This window comes from Neophocaena asiaeorientalis, unplaced genomic scaffold (genome assembly GCF_003031525.2).
Source record: "Neophocaena asiaeorientalis asiaeorientalis breed wild unplaced genomic scaffold, Neophocaena_asiaeorientalis_V1.1 scaffold134, whole genome shotgun sequence".
NCBI classification, from domain to species: Eukaryota; Metazoa; Chordata; class Mammalia; order Artiodactyla; family Phocoenidae; genus Neophocaena; species Neophocaena asiaeorientalis.
In genome coordinates, this window is record NW_020185339.1 from 27,740,528 (window position 1) to 27,760,188 (window position 19,661).

The window sequence follows — 19,661 nt, forward strand, 5'->3', positions numbered from 1 at the left end:
GATATGTCTGGCCAACCCAAGGTGGGGTATCATCACGTCTGGCCCATTTCTCTCAGGACTGTCTCCTGGTTACAGCTGCTTCTTACCTTCAGCACCTCCACTTGGTTTCCAAGCCCCTTGGTGCAGAGCTCCATTACTGAATAGGAGCAGAAAGTGTCTCTTATTTTGTACTGGTTGACCGTGGAGAGCCAGAGGAAAAGGTTGTTTTCCAACTCCATAGGAGGAATTAAGATGGACTGGTGACCTGAATAGACACTGCAATGAAAAAAGGCAAGAGCTGACATTATCAATTCATCCTAGAACACCATCAATTCAGCAAATATTTACTGAGCATGAAGGACAGGGTTGGGTCGTATCAGATATAAAGGTCTAAGAATCAGCCTTGTTCCTGTGTAACTCACAAGATACAGTAACTACAGAATAAAGCAGACTGTGGAAGGTGGTAACTGAGATGTGAATAAAGGCCATCACGATCACAGAATGACGAGCAAGTCATTCAAACTGGGCACGCAAGGGGCGGCAGGTGTTTCACTGAGTCGGCGACAGTTGAGCTCGGGCTTGAAGAATGAGGAGGAATTTGACAGTGGCTGGAAAAATGGGGAAGCTGGTGAGGGCATTCCAGGCAGAGGGAAGAGCATATGCAAAGGCACAGCAATATAAAATTACATGGTGTGTGTGAGGTTGTCAGAAATAGGATTCCAGAGTGAAATACTAAAGCATAGAATGCCTGGGGAGTTGTGAGAAGTGAAGCCAGAAGGGTCAGGGCCAAACTGTGAAATCACTGATCTATTATTATATGAAGGAGTTTAGAATTTACCCAGCAGGCTGTCACTATAGCTTGAAGCTGGGGTAAAGCTAGTTACACGGAGCGGGTATTGGAGACACGAGTCACTGAAGGCTGAGAGACAGTTAGGAGAGGCTGCAATAATCCAGGTGAGAGAGGACGAGGGCTTGAACCCTGACAGTGCACCCAGGATAAAAAGGAAGGAATGTCAGAGTCCTGTATTGTATGTACAATCTCCAGCCATGAATCCTCAACTTCCTAAACCTTGAATATAGACCAGAATAACTAGGAGCCCAGGAATCCTGTATTAAAAAAAAAATACTGGAATTGTGGTCTCCACCTCTGGAGATCTAGGTTAGTATGTCTAGGGAAGCCCCATTAATTTTTATTTTCACAGACCCCTAGGTGATTCTTATGTAGAGATAGGTTTAAGAATAATGGAGCCGAAGGATCTGACATTTAATTGGAAGTGTGACATAAAGATATAGAGTTGAAGATAAGGCCCAAGTTCCTAGTGTGGGCCCCTAGGTGGATGACCCCATCCTAAGAAGAATGGGGACACAGAAGGAAGATGTTGAATTGAGGCATCTGTGAAGCATTCATGAAGATGCCCATCAAGGAGGTGAAAATGCAGGCTGAGCTGAGGTCCTCTGGGAGGAGAGTAGAAGGAGTTGGGATCTGCTATCCCACAAGGAACAATGTGGCCAATGTGCTACTTTCAGGCCACATGCTGTCACCCATCTCATTACATTCCTTCCTGCCAAGCCTAGGGGGTGCATTCTGGCTGACACAGTACGACATTTCACCCAAGTGTCATCCTTCTACTTGGCTCTGCTTCTAAATTGAGGATGACAGGATGGAGCACAGAAGAGGCAGTAAGATCACTGCCCTTTTGTCTGAGGCATAAAACTAATAGAAAGAGGGAATACAAACAAACCAGACAAACATCGAAGATACATTAGATGCACAAATTCTGGAAAGCATCAGCATTTTATCGAAACTTTACCAAATTAAGGGAGCAAACGGAAGGATGAGATGCTCACAGCCTCAAAGATATTCCCATGCATTCTGTTTCTTTGCTTTTCCATGCCTACCTGCAGAGACACCAGAGTGCAAAGCCAAGTCCACAGTAAGGGTCAAGGCAGATGGCGATCTGCCGAGAGGAATACAACTCACACTGGAGCTTGATGGCTCTACAGAGAGCATTGACCGCAGAGTGGGACATCTGGAAGGTAAGGAACATGGAACAGGATGGAACTGGCATCCCACAGGCAGAAAAGCAGCTCTAATGAGAGTTTTGAGAAGCTTACATTCCCTCCAGCTCCTCAAAATGATGTATATTTTTCACTGCTTCAAAAAGCCTAATCTAAGTCTAACTGAAGGGTAAGTCTATCTGTTAATTTCTCAATACTGAGTTTTATGAAATACGAATCTATGACTTCATACTGGCTTGAACTAACTCGTGTTATCTATTGGCTTCTATGCTAGGTTCAGAACACTTCATAACACAAATTCCTTGGGATAACTTATTCCGGAAGAGCCAATGCTTTTATTTAAATATAGCAGTGGCCCTTGATCCTCTGCCTACTGGTCTCTGGTACAACCAGCTGGCCTCTCCGTCTGAAGTCCCTGGGGCAGTGGTCATCTCTATTTTTTGCAGCCCTGGCACTTTACCAGCATCCAGTGAGAGAGTAAATATATCCCGACTACTCTACCTTCACTCCCGTTAGCATGCCAGTTGTGGAGACACTAAAATCAAGGTACGCCAGCATCTCAGGAGTGGGTGGTTTGTACAGCTGAGGTAACCTTTTCCTGGGTAGATCATCTGCAAGGAAAAGAAAAAACCCGATGTCAATCGACACGTTGACAACAAGATCCTACTGTATAGCACAGGGAACTATATTCAACATCCTCCGATAAACCATAATGGAAAAGAATGTGAAAAAGAATATACATATATGTATAACTGAGTCACTGTGCTGTACAGCAGAGATTAAACACAACATTGCAAATCAACTACACTTCAGTAACATTAAAAAAAAATCAGACACGTTGGAACTCGAAAATCATTGCTCTTCAACCGGTCTTCTGTGGCTTTGCTATGGCCACACTTAGCTTCTGGGATTTGCTAAAGCTGAGGCTTCTCGTATTTAACCAACTGGCTCACATATGTCACTCCTAGAGGAGGGTTGGGGTTGAGGGCACCAATAGACAATATAAGCAAGGAAATTACATCAGGCAGATGTATTTACTAGACGATTAGAGAAGGGTAATATACCATAGTAGCTGAAAACACAGGCTAAAGAAGCAGACTGCCAGTGTTCAAATCCCAGCTCTGCCATTTCTCAGTGATGTCATCTTGATGTTATTTAACCTCTTGGTGTCTGTTTCCTTATCTCTAAAGTGGTAATAATACCTGCCCTCCCAGAACTGTTAGGAAGTTAATTCATATAAAGCACTTTAAGACAACTCAAGAAGCTTTACTTGTTATGCTGGTTTCAAGTTAAAGTTCATTATTTACAGTTTAGTACACGTCACAGTAACCATGGACTGCTTTAAAAGTTGGACAGTTTTTCTCCAAGGTAACATGACTGATTTTAAGAATGATAATCTAGAATTGGGAATTATTTTCCTTTGCTCTTTTATGATAACCTCTCCCTTCCCTCCAAATTTCCTTTATGAGCATGTCATATCCAAAGATATCAAGGATGTCTCTGGCCCCAGCCATGCCTCCTCAATGGCTCCTTTGGCTTTCCAGATCAAGAAACGATTCTGACTCTGACTTTTCAATCTCTGTATCATTGGGCACTCATCTCTGGTCAAACCAAAGACTTTCTCTATCACCTTCAACCCACCTCTGTGTAGGGAAGGGCCACTCAAGTACCTAAAGAAACCTTTCTGTTGTCTGTATCACAGACCACATTCCAGGTCTTCCTGAAACATGACTGAGTCCAGTAACCACAGTAGATCTATCTACATCATTAACACCAACACAATCCACTTGTGTTACATATTATAAATGACTTCGTCTATATCCTTAAGTAACATATGTAAAAAAATATAGCTCAGCATCTGGACACAATAACCATAAATAGATGTCATCCCTGCATTTAAATCCACATAAATGTCCCTGAAGTGGACACTACGTGATACTTACTGAAAACTGGTAGGGAGGAAATAATGATTAAGGGGCTGGGAGGGGAGCCAAACTGACTGGGTTTGAATTTCAGTTCTGCTACTTACTTAACCTCCCTGTGCCTCAGTCTTCTTATCTGTAAAATGAGGCTAAAACTGGCACCTATCTAATAGGGTTGGTAGAAGGAGGAAATTAGGTAATACATGTTAGATGACTGCCACATGGTAAGGGCTCAATAAAAAGTTAGATGTTGTTATTACTATGATTGTATGCTGGTGCTTTACATTATGTCATTTAATCTTCATGACCCCTTGAAGTAGTTACGCGTAACAGAGGATGAGGATTTACACCTGTCTGCCCAACTCCAAAACCCACACTCTCCCCTCCACCACCATCTCCAGCTATCCCAATGTCTTACCCCTTCTTTAGTATGAACACCATCTAAAATTCATACACTTTATGGTTTTCAAAGTATTTTCATATTATGTTGCATTTGGCATTCTCAATAAATATGTGAGTCGGGCCAGGGTAGGTAGTGTTTTAGGAAAGGGTCATCTCAGACAAGGTTATACAGAAAATAAGGATTGAAGCTTGAACCAGAACCAGGTCTTCTGAATCCTAGTGCAATGCTGTTCCAACTCTATCACATCTGGCAGTCAAGGGTCAGATCCTCCCCATACTTTATGTAGCCCAACATGTCTATGGTCACATCTGGCATCAACACCTAACCACCGTTTGATGATGCCAAGAGTAACCGCAAGTCATGTTTTGTCGCCCGGGTTCTGGCACACTGTGATCTGCTTCTCTGGATCTGGATGTTGCAGTATCCAGTCACTTGGTAACTCAAGCTGAGTGGATATTAAGTTTTGCCTCTGTCTTAGCAGGTGGAATGGGCTGCAACAGAAGAGCTGTGTAAACACCTTTGGTATGAGAACCTAGGAAATCTCGGGGAGTGAATGTTCTTGCCCCCTCAATGCCTCTGGAGAAATCTCCCTTTCACCTGTGTCAATGATCGTTGGCCACGTTTTCACATCCACAGCTGCTGCTGCCTCTCGGGACCTCAGTAACCTCATTAGGGTCTGTGTGGTGAGGATGCAGGCTGCTTTGCTGACCTAGAAACAAATGGACAAAAATAAGCACCACAAGGCTTAGCCCCATGTAGCACCATAGGCTCTGGCTGCTGCTAAAAGCAACTCGCACATCATACTGGGACGGGGCAGTACCAGCTTTTCAAGGAATACACACAGGACAGTGGAGGTCAGTGTTCCCCTTACGTTTGTCCTGAAAAATGCGTAGCACTGAATTAGAATGATGGACTTGTTCATAACACAAGTTACTGTTTACAACAGTGATTCTCAAATATTCCATGGTTATAACCTCAGTATGGATCCCCAGATCTCTTGATTTCATGAAGACCATAATAAAATAAAAACATGGACTTCGTAGTACTCAGGGAATGAGAGGTGTTGGAGGATCATCTCTGAAGGAGGTAGTGTTTGCAACAGTCCAGGGAATATGGTGAAACACACCGGACCCAGAACATACCCTGGACTTGAGGGACTCTGTGCACTCAGAGGAACGAGCTCTCCCACACACCCGCACATGGAAACTCATGGGGACCAACTTCCCTCACCCCACAAACTGTGTCAGTGGAAGGAAACTCCCCTCCCTGCTGCTCCGGCCTACTTTGCAGAATATAACCAGGGCATTTTGCCAAACTGAACTTTGTAGTAAAATCATCTCTGGCGAATGCACCTTTTTTTTTTTTTTTTTTTGCGGTACGCGGGCCTCTCACTGCTGTGGCCTCTCCCGTTGCGGAGCACAGGCTCCGGACGCGCAGGCTCAGCGGCCATGGCTCACGGGCCCAGCCGCTCCGCAGCACGTGGGATCCTCCCAGACCGGGGCACGAGCCCGCGTCCCCTGCATTGGCAGGCGGACCCCCAACCACTGCGCCACCAGGGAAGCCCCGAATGCACCTTTTATACTGCAGGCTCCAGTTGGGGATGGAGCAGCAGTTCTTAGAGAAACAAATGTTACATAAATTGGAACTTTGTAACTCTTTGCTTTAAAGTACATTAGGATATGATTAGAATAAGATTTATCTTACTTTCCTACTATAGTATACTTTAATACTATACCAAGCGAATTTATAAGACTAACCCCTGCAAAAGTGACCTGGCATGGGGAGAATTCAGTTTGGCATTTAAAATTACCTTGGTTACTGTGCAGAAAAAATATTAGGACTTTTCTAAGAAGAGGGAAAAAAATAAGTTTCATGGAGAAATACTAATGACAGCTTCACTTCCTTAATGTTCATGATAAAAACACAATCCTGTATCTCACCAAAAACTGCTTTCCCCACATTCCTTCACTGGAAAATGCTGGTCACTTTGATCAGATAAAGGAAAAGGAGGTAGTTTGCAGGAGACAGATTTGACTTCCTGACTCAATTAGACTGGAAAATGAGTAAGGATGCTTAGCTGTCTGACTCTGGGTTTTATGAGATGAGGACAAGGCAAGTTATGCCCGGCACTTACATCAACAATCATGCGGACGGTGGGCAATGTGGCTGTGAGGTTCTGAGCATGAGGAGGTCGGACGGTCACAGGTATGCACCCGGCATACAGGGAGCCGTAGAACGCAGCGATTAACTCGATGCCTGCAAGACAGAGCCACTTAGCTGCCTGGTTTGTCACCGAGAAAGCAAAAGCCAGAGCTTGCAAAACCAATTTATTTATTTATTCCAAAACCAGTTTATCAAATCATGTGCCAGATGGGTTCATTAGACCGTAATTTAACAGAGACATTATCGGAAGAAATTTTTTAAATTTAGAAGAAACTGAAGGTAAAGAAGGATGCATATAAAACAACTTAAAAAAAAAATATAGAGAAGCCAAGAATAAATAACGAGAAAGGAGCTCAGAAGTAAGCTCTTGAAAGATACCTGACGAAGGTATTTTGACATCATTACTTGATATTACCTAGGAGAAATAACTGCAAAAATTAGGGCTGCTCCACTTGGAAGATAAAAGAATGGGAAAAGGAGAGATGAGGAACACCTGAGCTTTCTTTCACTCTTTAGAAGGCTGCTATGTGAACAGCAATTGGACCCCCGAGATGTCACTCCCCCAGTGGGTGCAGGTTTTAGGGAGGCAAGGCATCACTTGATACGAAGCCTCTGCAATATCAGGACTCGAAGGGTGGCCTCCTTGGGAAGTGCTGTGGTCCATCACCATGATTAATTGGTAGATGGAAGACAATCTCCCAGGAACAAGGAGGAATTCCTTTACCAGATGACCTTCTAAGAAATCTTAGTATCAATGTAAATAAAAAAGCAAAGTGAGAATCACAGTAAAATGAGGTAAAAGGGATAAAAGACCACAGAAGGCTGGATTTATGAGTTAGATGGCCGAAGACTAAAGAAAGGGACAACTGAAATATTTCACCTAAAATTTTTAATATTTACACCAAACTCATCAAGTAATTCTGAGTCCCTCTTTTCTTTAATTTTATTTTTGGCTGCACTGGGTCTTCGTTGCTGCGCGTGGGCTTCCTCTAGTTGTGGCAAGTGGGGGCTACTCTTCGTAGCGGTGAACGGGTTCTAGGCATGCGGGTTTCAGTAGTTGTGGCACTAGGGCTCAGGAGCTGTGGTGCATGGGCTTAGTTGCTCCACGGCATGTGGGATCTTCCCGGACCAGGGATTGAACCCATGTCCCTTGCACTGGCAGGCGGATTCCCATCCACTGCACCACGAGGGAAGTCCCTGAGTCCCTCTTGATGTAAAGAGGTTGCTGAATTAGAGCGTGGAAGATGAATGCAGTAATAATCGAGGGGCAGTAAGCACGAATTACGATGTGGAGAATGTGAAGTCAGAGTTCACACACAACATGCTTTTGAAAACTGGGTGAAAGAGTCCTGTTCCTGAGCACTCCTAGAAATAAGGGTCTCTTTTGAGTGTTTCCAAAAGTCAAGAAGTTGTCATTCACTCATTCAATATTTACCATAGTGCCAGGCACTGAGCTAGACAGTGGAAATACAAGAGTAAATACAACAGACTCGGTCCTGGCAGAGCCCTCACATTGCACAACTCTGAGAGGAGAGGCCTGTTCCCGTGGCATGAGCCTGTGCGCACAGCCCACGTGGTCACGTATAGCAGCCCTGAGCTCCTGTCCTCTTAGAGTCTGTAGTCTAGCAATGGAGCTTGTCTAGTCTACCAATCCAGCACTTACCAGGTGGATAGAGTAATACAACGTTGTCTCCTGCATTTAGATGTCCCTTGTCACCAAGAACTGCTGCAATCCTCTCTGCTCGCTTATGAAGCTGAAGGCAGCTGGCTGTGCACACCGTAGTTCCCTGTTAATAGAAGAAAGTATAAGCAGGTTGACACTCAGTAAGGAAAACAGTAACAAACAGAGCCAATTTGACATTATATGGAAGGCTTGTGCCTTGCTAGATTATCTGTAGCAAGTTATCAAGTTCAGTGAAAATTCCCCATGCACCAAAAGACGTGTGTGGTATTCCTTTTCTTTCTCAATGTTTGAAGGTACTTAGGGACTAACAACATTAACTTAAATCAAACGTATGTATTTACAGTCTCTCTTATTTAAGGTAGCTTTAAAAATACATAGAAAATTTGTATTTACATGAAGAAATAAGAGAAGAGGGGAAAATAAAAGAAATGAAAGCAGGACGAGGGCATGAGTGAGGTCAGGGCGCTGGCTATGTGGTCAAGTACACTTGTGTAAAACACGAGTTTGGCTCTGAGTATTCTAACAGCAGAGATGTAAACAAAAACACGAACAGTGAATTAACAAAGGCTAGCAGATTAGAAGATGGCCAATTATTCCTGGTCCTGAGAATAATTTCTCCTGCGGGTCTTCATAAATATCCTTATTGTCCAATTCAAGTTTCACCAAGCTGGGCTTTTTGAACCCCTGTGCCTTTGTAAAATATAACACACGAGTGTGAAAGTGCGTAAGATATGAACGTGTAGCTTAATAAAAAATTATAGGGCTTCCCTGGTGGCACAGTGGTTGGGAGTCCACCTGCCGATGCAGGGCACGCAGGTTCGTGCCCCGGTTTGGGAGGATCCCACGTGCCGCGGAGCGGCTGGGCCCGTGAGCCATGGCCGCTGAGCCTGCGCGTCCGGAGCCCGTGCTCCACAACGGGAGAGGCCACAGCAGTGAGAGGCCCGCGTACCGGTTAAAAAAAAAAAAGAAAAAAGAAAAAAGATATATATATAAAACAAGCATCTGTGTAAGAACCAGCCTGATGTGAAAAAGACCACTGCTTAAAAGCACGCCCATGGGTGCCTTCTCCTTCCCTCCATAGGGGACCACTATCGTGACTTTTTAATGTTAGTGGCTAATTTCTTTTTCTTTATATTTTTACCACCTATGAAATATTTGATTTTCATAGAGTTGTGCTGTACATATATATTTTTGTGATTTGCTTCTTTCTCTCAACATTCTATGAAGCGTCATCTAACCTCTCACGTTCATTTGCTTTTGTTGCTGCACAGTATTTAACTGCATGAACACACCACAATTTATTCATCCATTCTACTGCTGATGGACAATTCATTCTAATACATATATCCTGGTGCATAAATATATGAGTTTTGGTCAGGTATAGCCCTAGAAATGGAATTGCTGGGTCAATGGGTATGTCCACCTTCAACTTTACCAGATAAAACCAAACTGTTATTTGTCTATATTGTGCCAATACCACACTGTTTTAATTATTGTAACTTAACTTTAAAAAACTCATGATAAAAACAAGTTTACTGAGCTGTTTCTTTTAAAAATAACTTTTAAATTTCATTAATATAAAGTAGTACAAGTTCAATATAGAAAATTTGGAAAATATAGATTAGTAAATATGAGATGTAACCACTATTAACTTTTGCTGTATATTTTCCTGGTTTTTAACAAATGAGTATGTATTATATATAAATTCACATGCAACATTAAAAAAAAAAAAGATATACTATCTTATGCCAGAGGCTGTACAGTGCATTGGCTAAGAATGTGGGCTCTGAAGCTAGTTTGGGTTCAAATGAAGGCGCTAATTTCCTAGTCCTACCACTTAGGGCCCTGCGACCTTGGGCAAGTGATTTTATGTCTCTATGCCTCCGTTCCCCTAACCTTAAAATGAACTATGAAATGGAAAGCACCCAGGACAGGGTCTTCAGTAAGTACTCAATTATTATTAAAGTTTTATATCCTACTTTTCCTACTTCCACATTATGACTATTTTCTGGGTCATCAACTATTCTATAACATTATTTTCAATGACTGCATAGTATTTCATGTCTATATGCCATAATTTATTTAGTCAATTGTCTATTGTTGGACATTAAGGTTATAACACTAAAATGAATATTCCTTTGGCTAAAATCAGGGTTAAATTCATAAGGCCATTTCTTACAATAGCTCTCTTTTTGGTCCTTGGTACGGCAGTAAACTAAACTTCAGTAAGAAGCATTTTCTGGGCATAAGGGAACAATGTTATATGGTTCCTAAGCTTTCTGGTGGCCTGGGCTAATCCAAGGTAAAATGTTAGAATATGCAGAAGAATAGATGGACTACATGTCCTTTAGTCATCCATATATATTACTTCTCTACCCAAGAAGCAAATTTCAACTTACGTTCACTAACAAATAGATGTGAAGTATGATTTGACAGGGCCATAAGTTTAACTGTAGCCAAGCTTGGGAGTGGAGTGGGGAACAAGCTGGATTGACATCTTCTTACTGAAATGGAAGGACCCTAATCAATCCATGGGCTTGAAGAGAAGCCCACTTCATGCAGAGGTGGAGCAAGAAAGTCCCAAAGTTTTCTACCATGGAGTAATGGTTCTTAAGATTTTTATTTATTTATTTTTAAAATTAAAAAAAGATTTTTAAAAAAAAATTTTTTTTGCAGTATGCGGGCCTCTCCCATTGCGGAGCACAGGCTCCGGACGCGCAGGCTCAGCGGCCATGACTCACAGGCCCAGCCGCTCCGCGGCATGTGGGATCACCTAAGGGACTCAAATAGGCCCTCCAGTCTTCCCCCTGCTGGTGACAAATACTGTTCTATGCTGTGGTCACAGTACTTTCAGCTTCAGACTCAACCATTAAAACAAACAAATCTCAACAGACTCCCATGGAATGCATAACTTAAAAAATACAATATTCTGGCGAACCATCCATTAGAAAGCAATAGTTAAACATACTCTTGAATAATTCTCAATTTGCTTTTTATGTTAGCAATAAATAATTTAAGTATGTACTAGAAACAACTGGTTTTTAAAATGTTGATCTAAAGTCATTTTATTTCTGGTGGAAATCAAAGAATTAAAAGTCAAACTGGGTTAAAAATTACATTGACACAATGCATTCTGTCTATCTGTAGATTATGTAATTACATGGTTGTCCTATGGTTCCTATCAGAACTGAATAAAGACAACTTGATTGTGACAAAAAAGAGACAGTATTGAATAACACTCCAGGAGGTCTCATTTCAACCTTGAAATAACGGCACAATTTATCCTCATATATCAAAACGAGGAGAAAGCAACAACTCCTTCCTCTGAGTTGGCAATAGAACTTTTCTGATGAAAGAAAGAGATCAAGTGTGCCTAAGATACTCTCACAATAGCCAGCTGATTAGACATACAATTGCATTCTTAATACCTTGGCATTTAACAGCATGAAGAGTACGTGGTCAGGAGTTGCCTGGGCTCGCCACTGTAAGATCTCCGCCAGAAATTGGTGCTGAAGTCATAAAGCAGAAAAAAGAATCATGGTCAGCAACTTTTAAAAAGCTGGACAATGCATCTGCCATCTGTTACCTGAAGCGTAGGTTCTGTCCTTGACTTGTTTGTAAAAACCAACACTTCTGGAACACTTACCTTCTTCACTAAATCATTCTCTTCAATTTGCCCAAGATCCCTTCCTGCAGCTTGTGCTATGCGTTTTCCTGCAACCAGATTCCCAACCATCACAGAAGCAGGGCCTACGCCTGTAAGTAAAAGCAAAAATCAGCTCTCAGGAGATGGCGATTCAAGCTACATACCACCCCCACGCCAGCCCCAAGCATTTCCAGACTGACCAAAGCTGGTTCAAACGTTCATTCAACCAATACCGACTGAGCACCCTTCTAGGCACTGGGACAAAGTAGCAAACAAGACATACAGCTTGTATTCTAGCGGGGAAAGGCAACCAATAAACACATACACAAATAATGTCAGGTAGCAGGAAGTGCTGGAAAAAAAGAAAATAGGACCACAGGAGAGACATGGATTGGGGGGTGGAGGGACTGTGTAGAGAGGGAAGTTTTCACTCCGAGGAGGTGACAGTTGGTTGCACTGGTTCCTACTGATACATTTCATCTGTTCCAATCATGGATAAAACCCTAACGGGGGCTTAACAGTAATAAATATCTGGTCTGAAAAGAAATCTGCCATCTATGAGGACTGAGGGTGAGTTCATCAGGAAAATCAAAAGGGCTTTATTTTAAGTGAGCAATGAAATCCAGATTGCAGGACATTCTACAAGACAACTGGCCTGGATTCTTCAAAAAGGTCCATGTCTTGAAGACACAACAGATTTGGGAGCTTTCAAGTTAAAGGACATGACAGCCAAAAGCAATGTGTGACTTTAGATACTGGATTAAAAAAAAAATCAGCTACTATAATAAACAGGTGGAGAAATATGAACATAGATTGTGTATTATTAAATGATAGGATTATATTAATGCTAACTTTCTTTTTTCTTTTTGAGGTACGCAGGCCTCTCACTGTTGAGGCCTCTCACTGTTGTGGCCTCTCCCGTTGTGGAGCACAGGCTCCGGACGCACAGGCTCAGCGGCCATGGCTCACGGGCCCAGCCGCTCCACGGCATGTGGGACCTTCCCTGACCGGGGCACGAACCCGTGTCCCCTGCATCGGCAGGCGGACTCTCAACCACTGCGCTAACTTTCTTAATAGGATAATGGCATTGTGGCTGATTAGGAAAATTTTAGGAGAATGGTTTTGTTCTCTAGAGATACACTGCTGAAATATTTGGGGGTGAACTGTCATGATGTCTGCAATTTCCTTTCAAAGAATTCAGTTAAAAAAAAAGTTAACAGTTGCTAAATCTAGGGGAAGGTATATGGGTGTTCATTACAGTATTTTCAGCTGTTCCAGAGGCTTGCCACTTGGGGAAAAAAAAGTGAAAACTCTCCCTTTCTCAAGATAAAAAAGGAAAACTCTCCCTTTCTCAATAATGCTAGGGCTTTGTACGCCTTTCCTGATGGTCACTTAAAGATTAGACTCCAACGTATGAAACTAAGAAGATGGCTAAAACATAACAAAATTTATTGCCAGCTGAGTTTTGAATAATGCTGATGCTATGCTTTGATTAATATTAAATAACGTTTATTGCCAAAATCTGTTGATTATGAATGTACTGAAATAGCTGGAACAAAATCACTTAAATCACGGAATCACTTTTAAATATGTGGGGAAGCTGGGTAAAGAGTATAAGGCAATTCTTTTACTATTTGGCAACTTTTTTTGTAAGTGAAATTACTTACAAAATGAAAAGTTAAAGAAAAATTTTAAACTAAAAAAAAAAACACACCCTAAGGGTAAAGAACTCCAATACTCTGCTAAACAGTTTTCATCTACAAAGTGTATGTCCACTGAAATTTTAAGTACTGGGTGGCCAAAAGGTTCGTTTGTTTTTTTCCGTAAGATGGCTCTCTAGTAGTGCTTAGCTGTCTTTAAGTTCATTCCAAACAATTTTGTTAGACTGTATTATGACAGCTGTCATATCAGTGTGCATTTAAAAAAAAACATCAAAATTGGTGAATTTTTGTGTAGCCATTTTAATATTGAAGATAGAAGGAAAAACAACATTTTTGGCGTATAATGCTTTATTATTTCAAAAAAGGTAAAAACGCAACTGAAATGCATAGAAAGATTTATGCAGTGTGTGAAGAAGGTGCTCTGACTGACCGAATATGTCAAAAGTGGTTTGCAAAATTTAGTGCTGGAGATTTCTCACTGGATGATGCTCCATGGTTGAGTAAACCAGGTGAAGTTGATAGCGATCAAATCGCATCACTGAGAACAATCAACATTACACCACGCGGGAGATAGCTGACATACTCAAAATACCCAAATCAAGCGCTGAAAACCGTTCGCACCAGCTTGGTTACGTTAATTGCTTTGATGTTTGTGTTCCACATAAGTTAAGCAAAAAAAACCTTCTTGACTGTATTTCTGCTCACGATTCTCTACTGAAATGTCATGAAAACGTTCCGTTTTTAAAACAAATCGTGATAGGAGATGAAAAGTGGATACTGTACAATAATGTGGAACAGAAGAGATTGTGGAGCAAGCGAAATGAACCACCACCAACCACACTACAGGCTAGTCTTCATCCAAAGGTGATGTTGTGTATATGGTGGGATTGGAAGGGAGTCCTCTATTATGAGCTCCTTCTGGAAAATCAAATGACTAATTCCAACAAGCACTGTTTCCAATTCGACCAGTTGAAAGCAGCACTCGACGAAAAGAGGAATTAGTCAGAAAACGCATCATCTTCCATCAGGATAACGCAAGAACACATGTTTCTTTGATGACCAGGCAAAAACTGTTACAGCTTGGCTGGGAAGTTCTGATTCACCCGCCGTATTCACCAGACATTGCACCTTCAGATTTCCATTTATTTCGGTCTTAACAAAATTCTCTTAATGGAAAAAGTTTCAATTCCTTGGAAGACTATAAAAGGCACCTGGAACTGCTCTTTGCTCAAAAAGAAAAAGGTTTGGGAAGATGGAATTATGAAGTTGCCTGAAAAATGGCAGGAGGTAGTGGAACAAAATGGTGAATATGCTGTTCAATAAAGTTCTTGGTGAAAATGAAAAATGTCTTTTATTTTTACTTAAAAACTGAAGGAACTTTCTGGCCAATCCAATACAATATGCAAAATTCTTTCCCAAGAGACTGCATAATACGTTAACAGATATATTATGTTGGAGACAGCCTTTTTTATATAGGCAGGACTCAGACTATATATGACTGTGTAAGTTGCCCATTCCTGGACTCACAATGTAAAGTTAATAAAGGTGTGACGTTTTAAAAAGTGAATTTTTCAGAGTAATTTAAAATGACAAAAATAATTCAGCAGTAATTTCTTGAGGTCCTTCTGTGTGTATTTCTTGAGACTATGAGTCAAAGAGTGAAAAATTACTGAAAGCAATAACATCTACGAGGCTAATTGCTGATACTGTGCTGTACCTGTAATATGTCTTATTTTCTCCACAAAATTCTGTAAATTTACACTGGCAAAGACTACTAGTCGTCAAGCCCTATTCTCCTCTTTTTCCTTAAAAACACAACCCCCAGTTTTTAGCTGGGCAAATGCCTGGAATAAAGACTATATTCTTTAGCGTGGGAGAATAATAGGTAAGAGTAAGTAATATGTGCGATTTCTAGAAGATATGTTTAAAGGGGAAGGGTATTCCCTTCTTTGTCTTTTTCTCCCACCTGCTAGCTGGAATGTAGAACTGATGGCTGGAGGTCAGGAGCTTAAATGAACCCTGAGGCAGTAAGCTAAGGCTGGCTGTGGCAGATTGTTTGATTTTCTTATAAGTCTTCCTTGCTGTGATTACATGAGAGGAGTATATACCTCTCTGCTCCACTGACTTTGGGCATGGTCTGACTTGTTCTGGACAATAAAATGTTAGGAAATATGAAGCAAACAGAAGCTTTAAGTATGCTTGTATGGTTTGGCTTGCTTCTTGCTTTTGCCATCTGCCTTGAGGAAAATATGGCACAGGTAGCTGCTGGTCCCATGATGAGGACACACATGGAACAGGTCTGAACCCAACCTACAGCCTGGAGCCAAGCCAAGGCCAGAGGATCCCAGCCAGGTTCAGCAGATCCACATTCCATGAGTGAAAAATAAATGCTTCTTACTTTAAACCACTGAGTTTTAGGGTTATTTGTTATGCAGCACATCTATAGCAATAGTTAACTGATAACAATGCCAACGCAATAAGATGGGAAGCTGGACCAACAGTGACTGAGGGTTCCTAGCCAGTTCCATCCTAGCCTTGGACTGCCTAGCTCTGGATTTCTTTCACTTGAGAAAGAAAAAACTTGCCTCTTGTTTAAGCAGCCGGTATGTTCTTCTGAAACGTGCAGCCGAAACCAGTCCTAACACATTCCCATTCTTTACACGATAGCTTAACAGACATCTCAATGAGATTTTTGTCACTGGGCTACCTTAACACCGTTTCTATCTTCCTTTTCCTCTCCTTTCCTTTTTTACCTCACTCCCAACCATCTCCATGCTCCTGTATTCTTCTTAAACCCCATCCTCTCATGCTATCCCCACATCATGTCTGTTCCACCTATGCTACATTTTCAAGCTGCTTTGGTCTGACCCATACACATTCCACTAAGATCTTAGCAGACCATCACAACAGACAGCAAAAACACAGAATCCAAACCTAATGCTTTCATCAGACAGGTGGATGCTATGCCTATGAGGGCTTAGGAATAAACCTTTTATACAGGTTTTATCATTTAGTAAAACTGGGTGAAATCTGGCTAGCAAAAGCAATGTTTTAAGCAACTACTATGTCTCTGAGTTGCATCCTTTAAGCATCTACTGAAATGAAAGCTTTGTTAAAGGAATTCTAGATTAAATACTATTTAAAATAGGATTTTACTCATATGACAAATGTAGGACTTCAGTATAACAGAATACAAGATGGAGAAGGATTTGTATGTTTTACATATCCATCAGATACGTAGGCAGGAAATATGAAGATACTTCTTTTTATATATTTCTTGATTCGTACAGACTTGATTCTAACTGCCCCTTTAGAATATTAGCCTCCATAAACTGTCATTTCCACTAGCAGAAACTGATAAATATCATATATACTTTAGCTCTATATACACTGTTACTAAGATAAGGTTACTTGGCGAGTTGACAATAACGTCTATATAACCCAATGTGATATGATCTTCAGCCACCAGACCACTGAAGTAATAACTACTGCAGAGCAGAGCAGATTAACATTGTAATATCCTAATAAAAATATCCTAGAGAGTCAGAGGCTTACCTTTTATTTTATTATTGTACATCATATTTACCTTTCAGCAAAAGCGGTCTTAATGGAAATATAATTAAATGCCATACTTCCCTTTGACTTCCTAATCTTCCCACTATGTATATGTGTGTGTGAGTGTATGTGGTAGCACTGGGAACTGTAAAGGCCAGATTTTGGCTCTCATGTGTTTCCAGGAATATAAGAAACTGGGAGGCTCTCATTAACTTCTCAATTAAAATGAAAAAGCATCAATAAAACTTAATGACTTCATGTTGGATTGAATAGATTTTTTTTTTTTTGCGGTACACGGGCCCCTCACTGTTGTGGCACAACAGTGAGAGCACAGGCTCTGGAGCACAGGATCCGGACGCGCAGGCTCAGCAGCCATGGCTCACGGGCCTAGCTGCTCCGCGGCATGTGGGATCTCCCCGGACTGGGGCACGAACCCGTGTCCCCTGCATCGGCAGGCGGACTCTCAACCACTGCGCCACCAGAGAAGCCCTAAATAGATATTTTAACATGACTGACCATCAATCACTTACTCCTGCCTTTAGTCTCCTACTCATTAGTCCTACAACCCAGGTTTGTTCAGAAATTAGGCAAAATGGTGAAATTGACTATTTGGTTTTTTCTTTGTTTCATATGGCAATTCACATACTTCTATTTGCATCTTGAATTCATAGGAATATGGCAAATGCAAAACATGCTATTTATCTCACCTCTGTCACTAACCAGCTATATGACTTTGGGCATAATTCTTAACTTTTCTGAACTTTACTTTCCACAGCTGAGGGCAAAGCTCTAGGTCGTATTTGTAAAATGTATAGCTAATATTTGGCTTTTAGTAAGCCTCAATAAATACTAGCTATTCTTATTATCAGAACCTTCCATTACAGGACTTGCTTTATTCTACCTCCACCAGTGGGATTCTGATCACCTTGACCCCATACCTTACATCCTGGGAAAATGGAGGCACTCTACTGAGAATTACTCAGAAGACTGAGCGAACAGTAAACCTGGAAAAGCTATTTTACAAAATCTCACTCCTTCCTGCTTTTGGTCAGCTGATACGATTCTCATGTTACTTACTAATCTGTGTAAAGTCCAACTCTAGAGAAAAAAATCATGCTGAGAGAATTCAGCTTCTTCAAGTTACAGTTTTAATGTCATGCTTTCAAAGCCAGCATTCTTACCTGGTTGCTTTTGCCGGGGTTTTGGCAAATTGGTCACGCATGTATGTGGGCACATGAGGATATTACAAGGATGCAGCGATCCCTCCAGAAAGAGCTGTTTCGTCTGAGATATGTGGATCCCTCCCAGTGGAGTTTTGGGCAGAGTATTGGCAGGCACCAGAGCAAGACAATAAACCCCCACTTGATGAATGCTATCAATTGCCTAGAAAAATACAAACAAAAAAAAATGCTCAGTGAGATTAATTTTATGACATTTGACATCCTCCTAACACAATGCATTATTCTACTCTAAGAGTTTTTCGTGTTTTATTTTATTTTTGGCTGCAGTGGGTCTTCGTTGCTGCGTGTGGGCTTTCTCTAGTTGCGGCGAGCGGGGGCTACTCTTCGTTGCGGCGCGCGGGCTTCTCACTGCGGTGGCTTCTCTTGTTGCGGAGCACGGGCTCTAGGCGCGAGGGCTTCAGTAGTTGTGGCTCGCGGGCTCTAGAGCACAGGCTCAGTAGTTGTGGTGCACAGGCTTAGTTGCTCCGCGGCATATGGGATCTTCCCGGACCAGGGCTCAAACCCATGTCCCCTGCATTAGCAGGTGGATTCTTAACCACCACGCCACCAGGGAAGCCCTAGAGTTTTTCTTTCTCTCTCCATTCTAGGTCTAGAATCTGGTAGATTATTAGTATCCCATACATCTAAAGGTACCTAATCCTTCCAGTGATGGCAGAGTGGTGAGGTACTGGCCAACCCAGTACAATCTAAATGGACAGAGGTGGATACTGATTTGCAAGCCTCAGTATGTTCTCTCTTGATTGATAATGTCCAAAACCTAGAAATTTGTTTCGGTTCGTTTAATATTTTAGCTGTCCAACAAAGCTCAATTAAACAGAGGCAAAATATTTTTAATTATTTTTAATTAAATTTTTAATTAAATTTTATTTTTTAATTAAAATTTTAATTTAATTATTTTAATTTAATTTTTAATATTTATTTATTTATTTTTAATAAATCTATTTATTTTATTTATTTAATTTTGGCTGAACTGGGTCTTCATTGCTGCGTGCGGGCTTTCTCTAGTTGCGGCGAGCAGGGGCTACTCTTCGTTGTGGTGCACGGGCTTCTCTTTGCAGTGGCTTGTTGCGGAGCATGGGCTCTAGGCGTGTGGGCTTCAGTAATTGTGGCACGTGGGCTCAGTAGTTGTGGCACACGGGCTTAGCTGCTCTGCGGCATGTGGGATCTTCCCGGACCAGGGCTCGAACCCGTGTCCCCTGCATTGGCAGGCGAATTCTTAACTACTGCGCCACCAGGGAAGTCCCAGTATTTTTATTATGAACAAAACAGAAGCTCTGTAAGTAAGCCCTTGCTTAAGTGGTTCACCAGGTTACTAGGCATCCCCTTTGCAAAACATCCAGGTGAGGCCCACCGCACACTGAGTCCTGGAGGCCAACAGCTCCCTCGGC

At 41.7% G+C, this 19,661-nt stretch overlaps 1 protein-coding gene across 3 annotated transcripts in view; it reads right to left on the reverse strand.

Moving 5' to 3' along the window:
• The window catches only part of DIP2B (DIP2 acetate--CoA ligase B (putative)), a 235,873-nt gene that overhangs the window by 14,161 nt on the left and 202,051 nt on the right, over positions 1–19,661 (reverse strand). For all 3 annotated transcript variants that reach the window (XM_024736531.1, XM_024736532.1, XM_024736530.1), the window contains exons 23-31: positions 18,214–18,415; positions 11,817–11,926; positions 11,599–11,679; positions 8,150–8,273; positions 6,458–6,579; positions 4,921–5,032; positions 2,500–2,609; positions 1,879–2,009; positions 87–255 (exon numbers count right to left, since the gene is read on the reverse strand). In XM_024736531.1, coding sequence (XP_024592299.1) covers positions 87–255; positions 1,879–2,009; positions 2,500–2,609; positions 4,921–5,032; positions 6,458–6,579; positions 8,150–8,273; positions 11,599–11,679; positions 11,817–11,926; positions 18,214–18,415 — 1,161 coding nt within the window. The remainder of the gene's footprint in view (positions 1–86; positions 256–1,878; positions 2,010–2,499; positions 2,610–4,920; positions 5,033–6,457; positions 6,580–8,149; positions 8,274–11,598; positions 11,680–11,816; positions 11,927–18,213; positions 18,416–19,661) is intronic.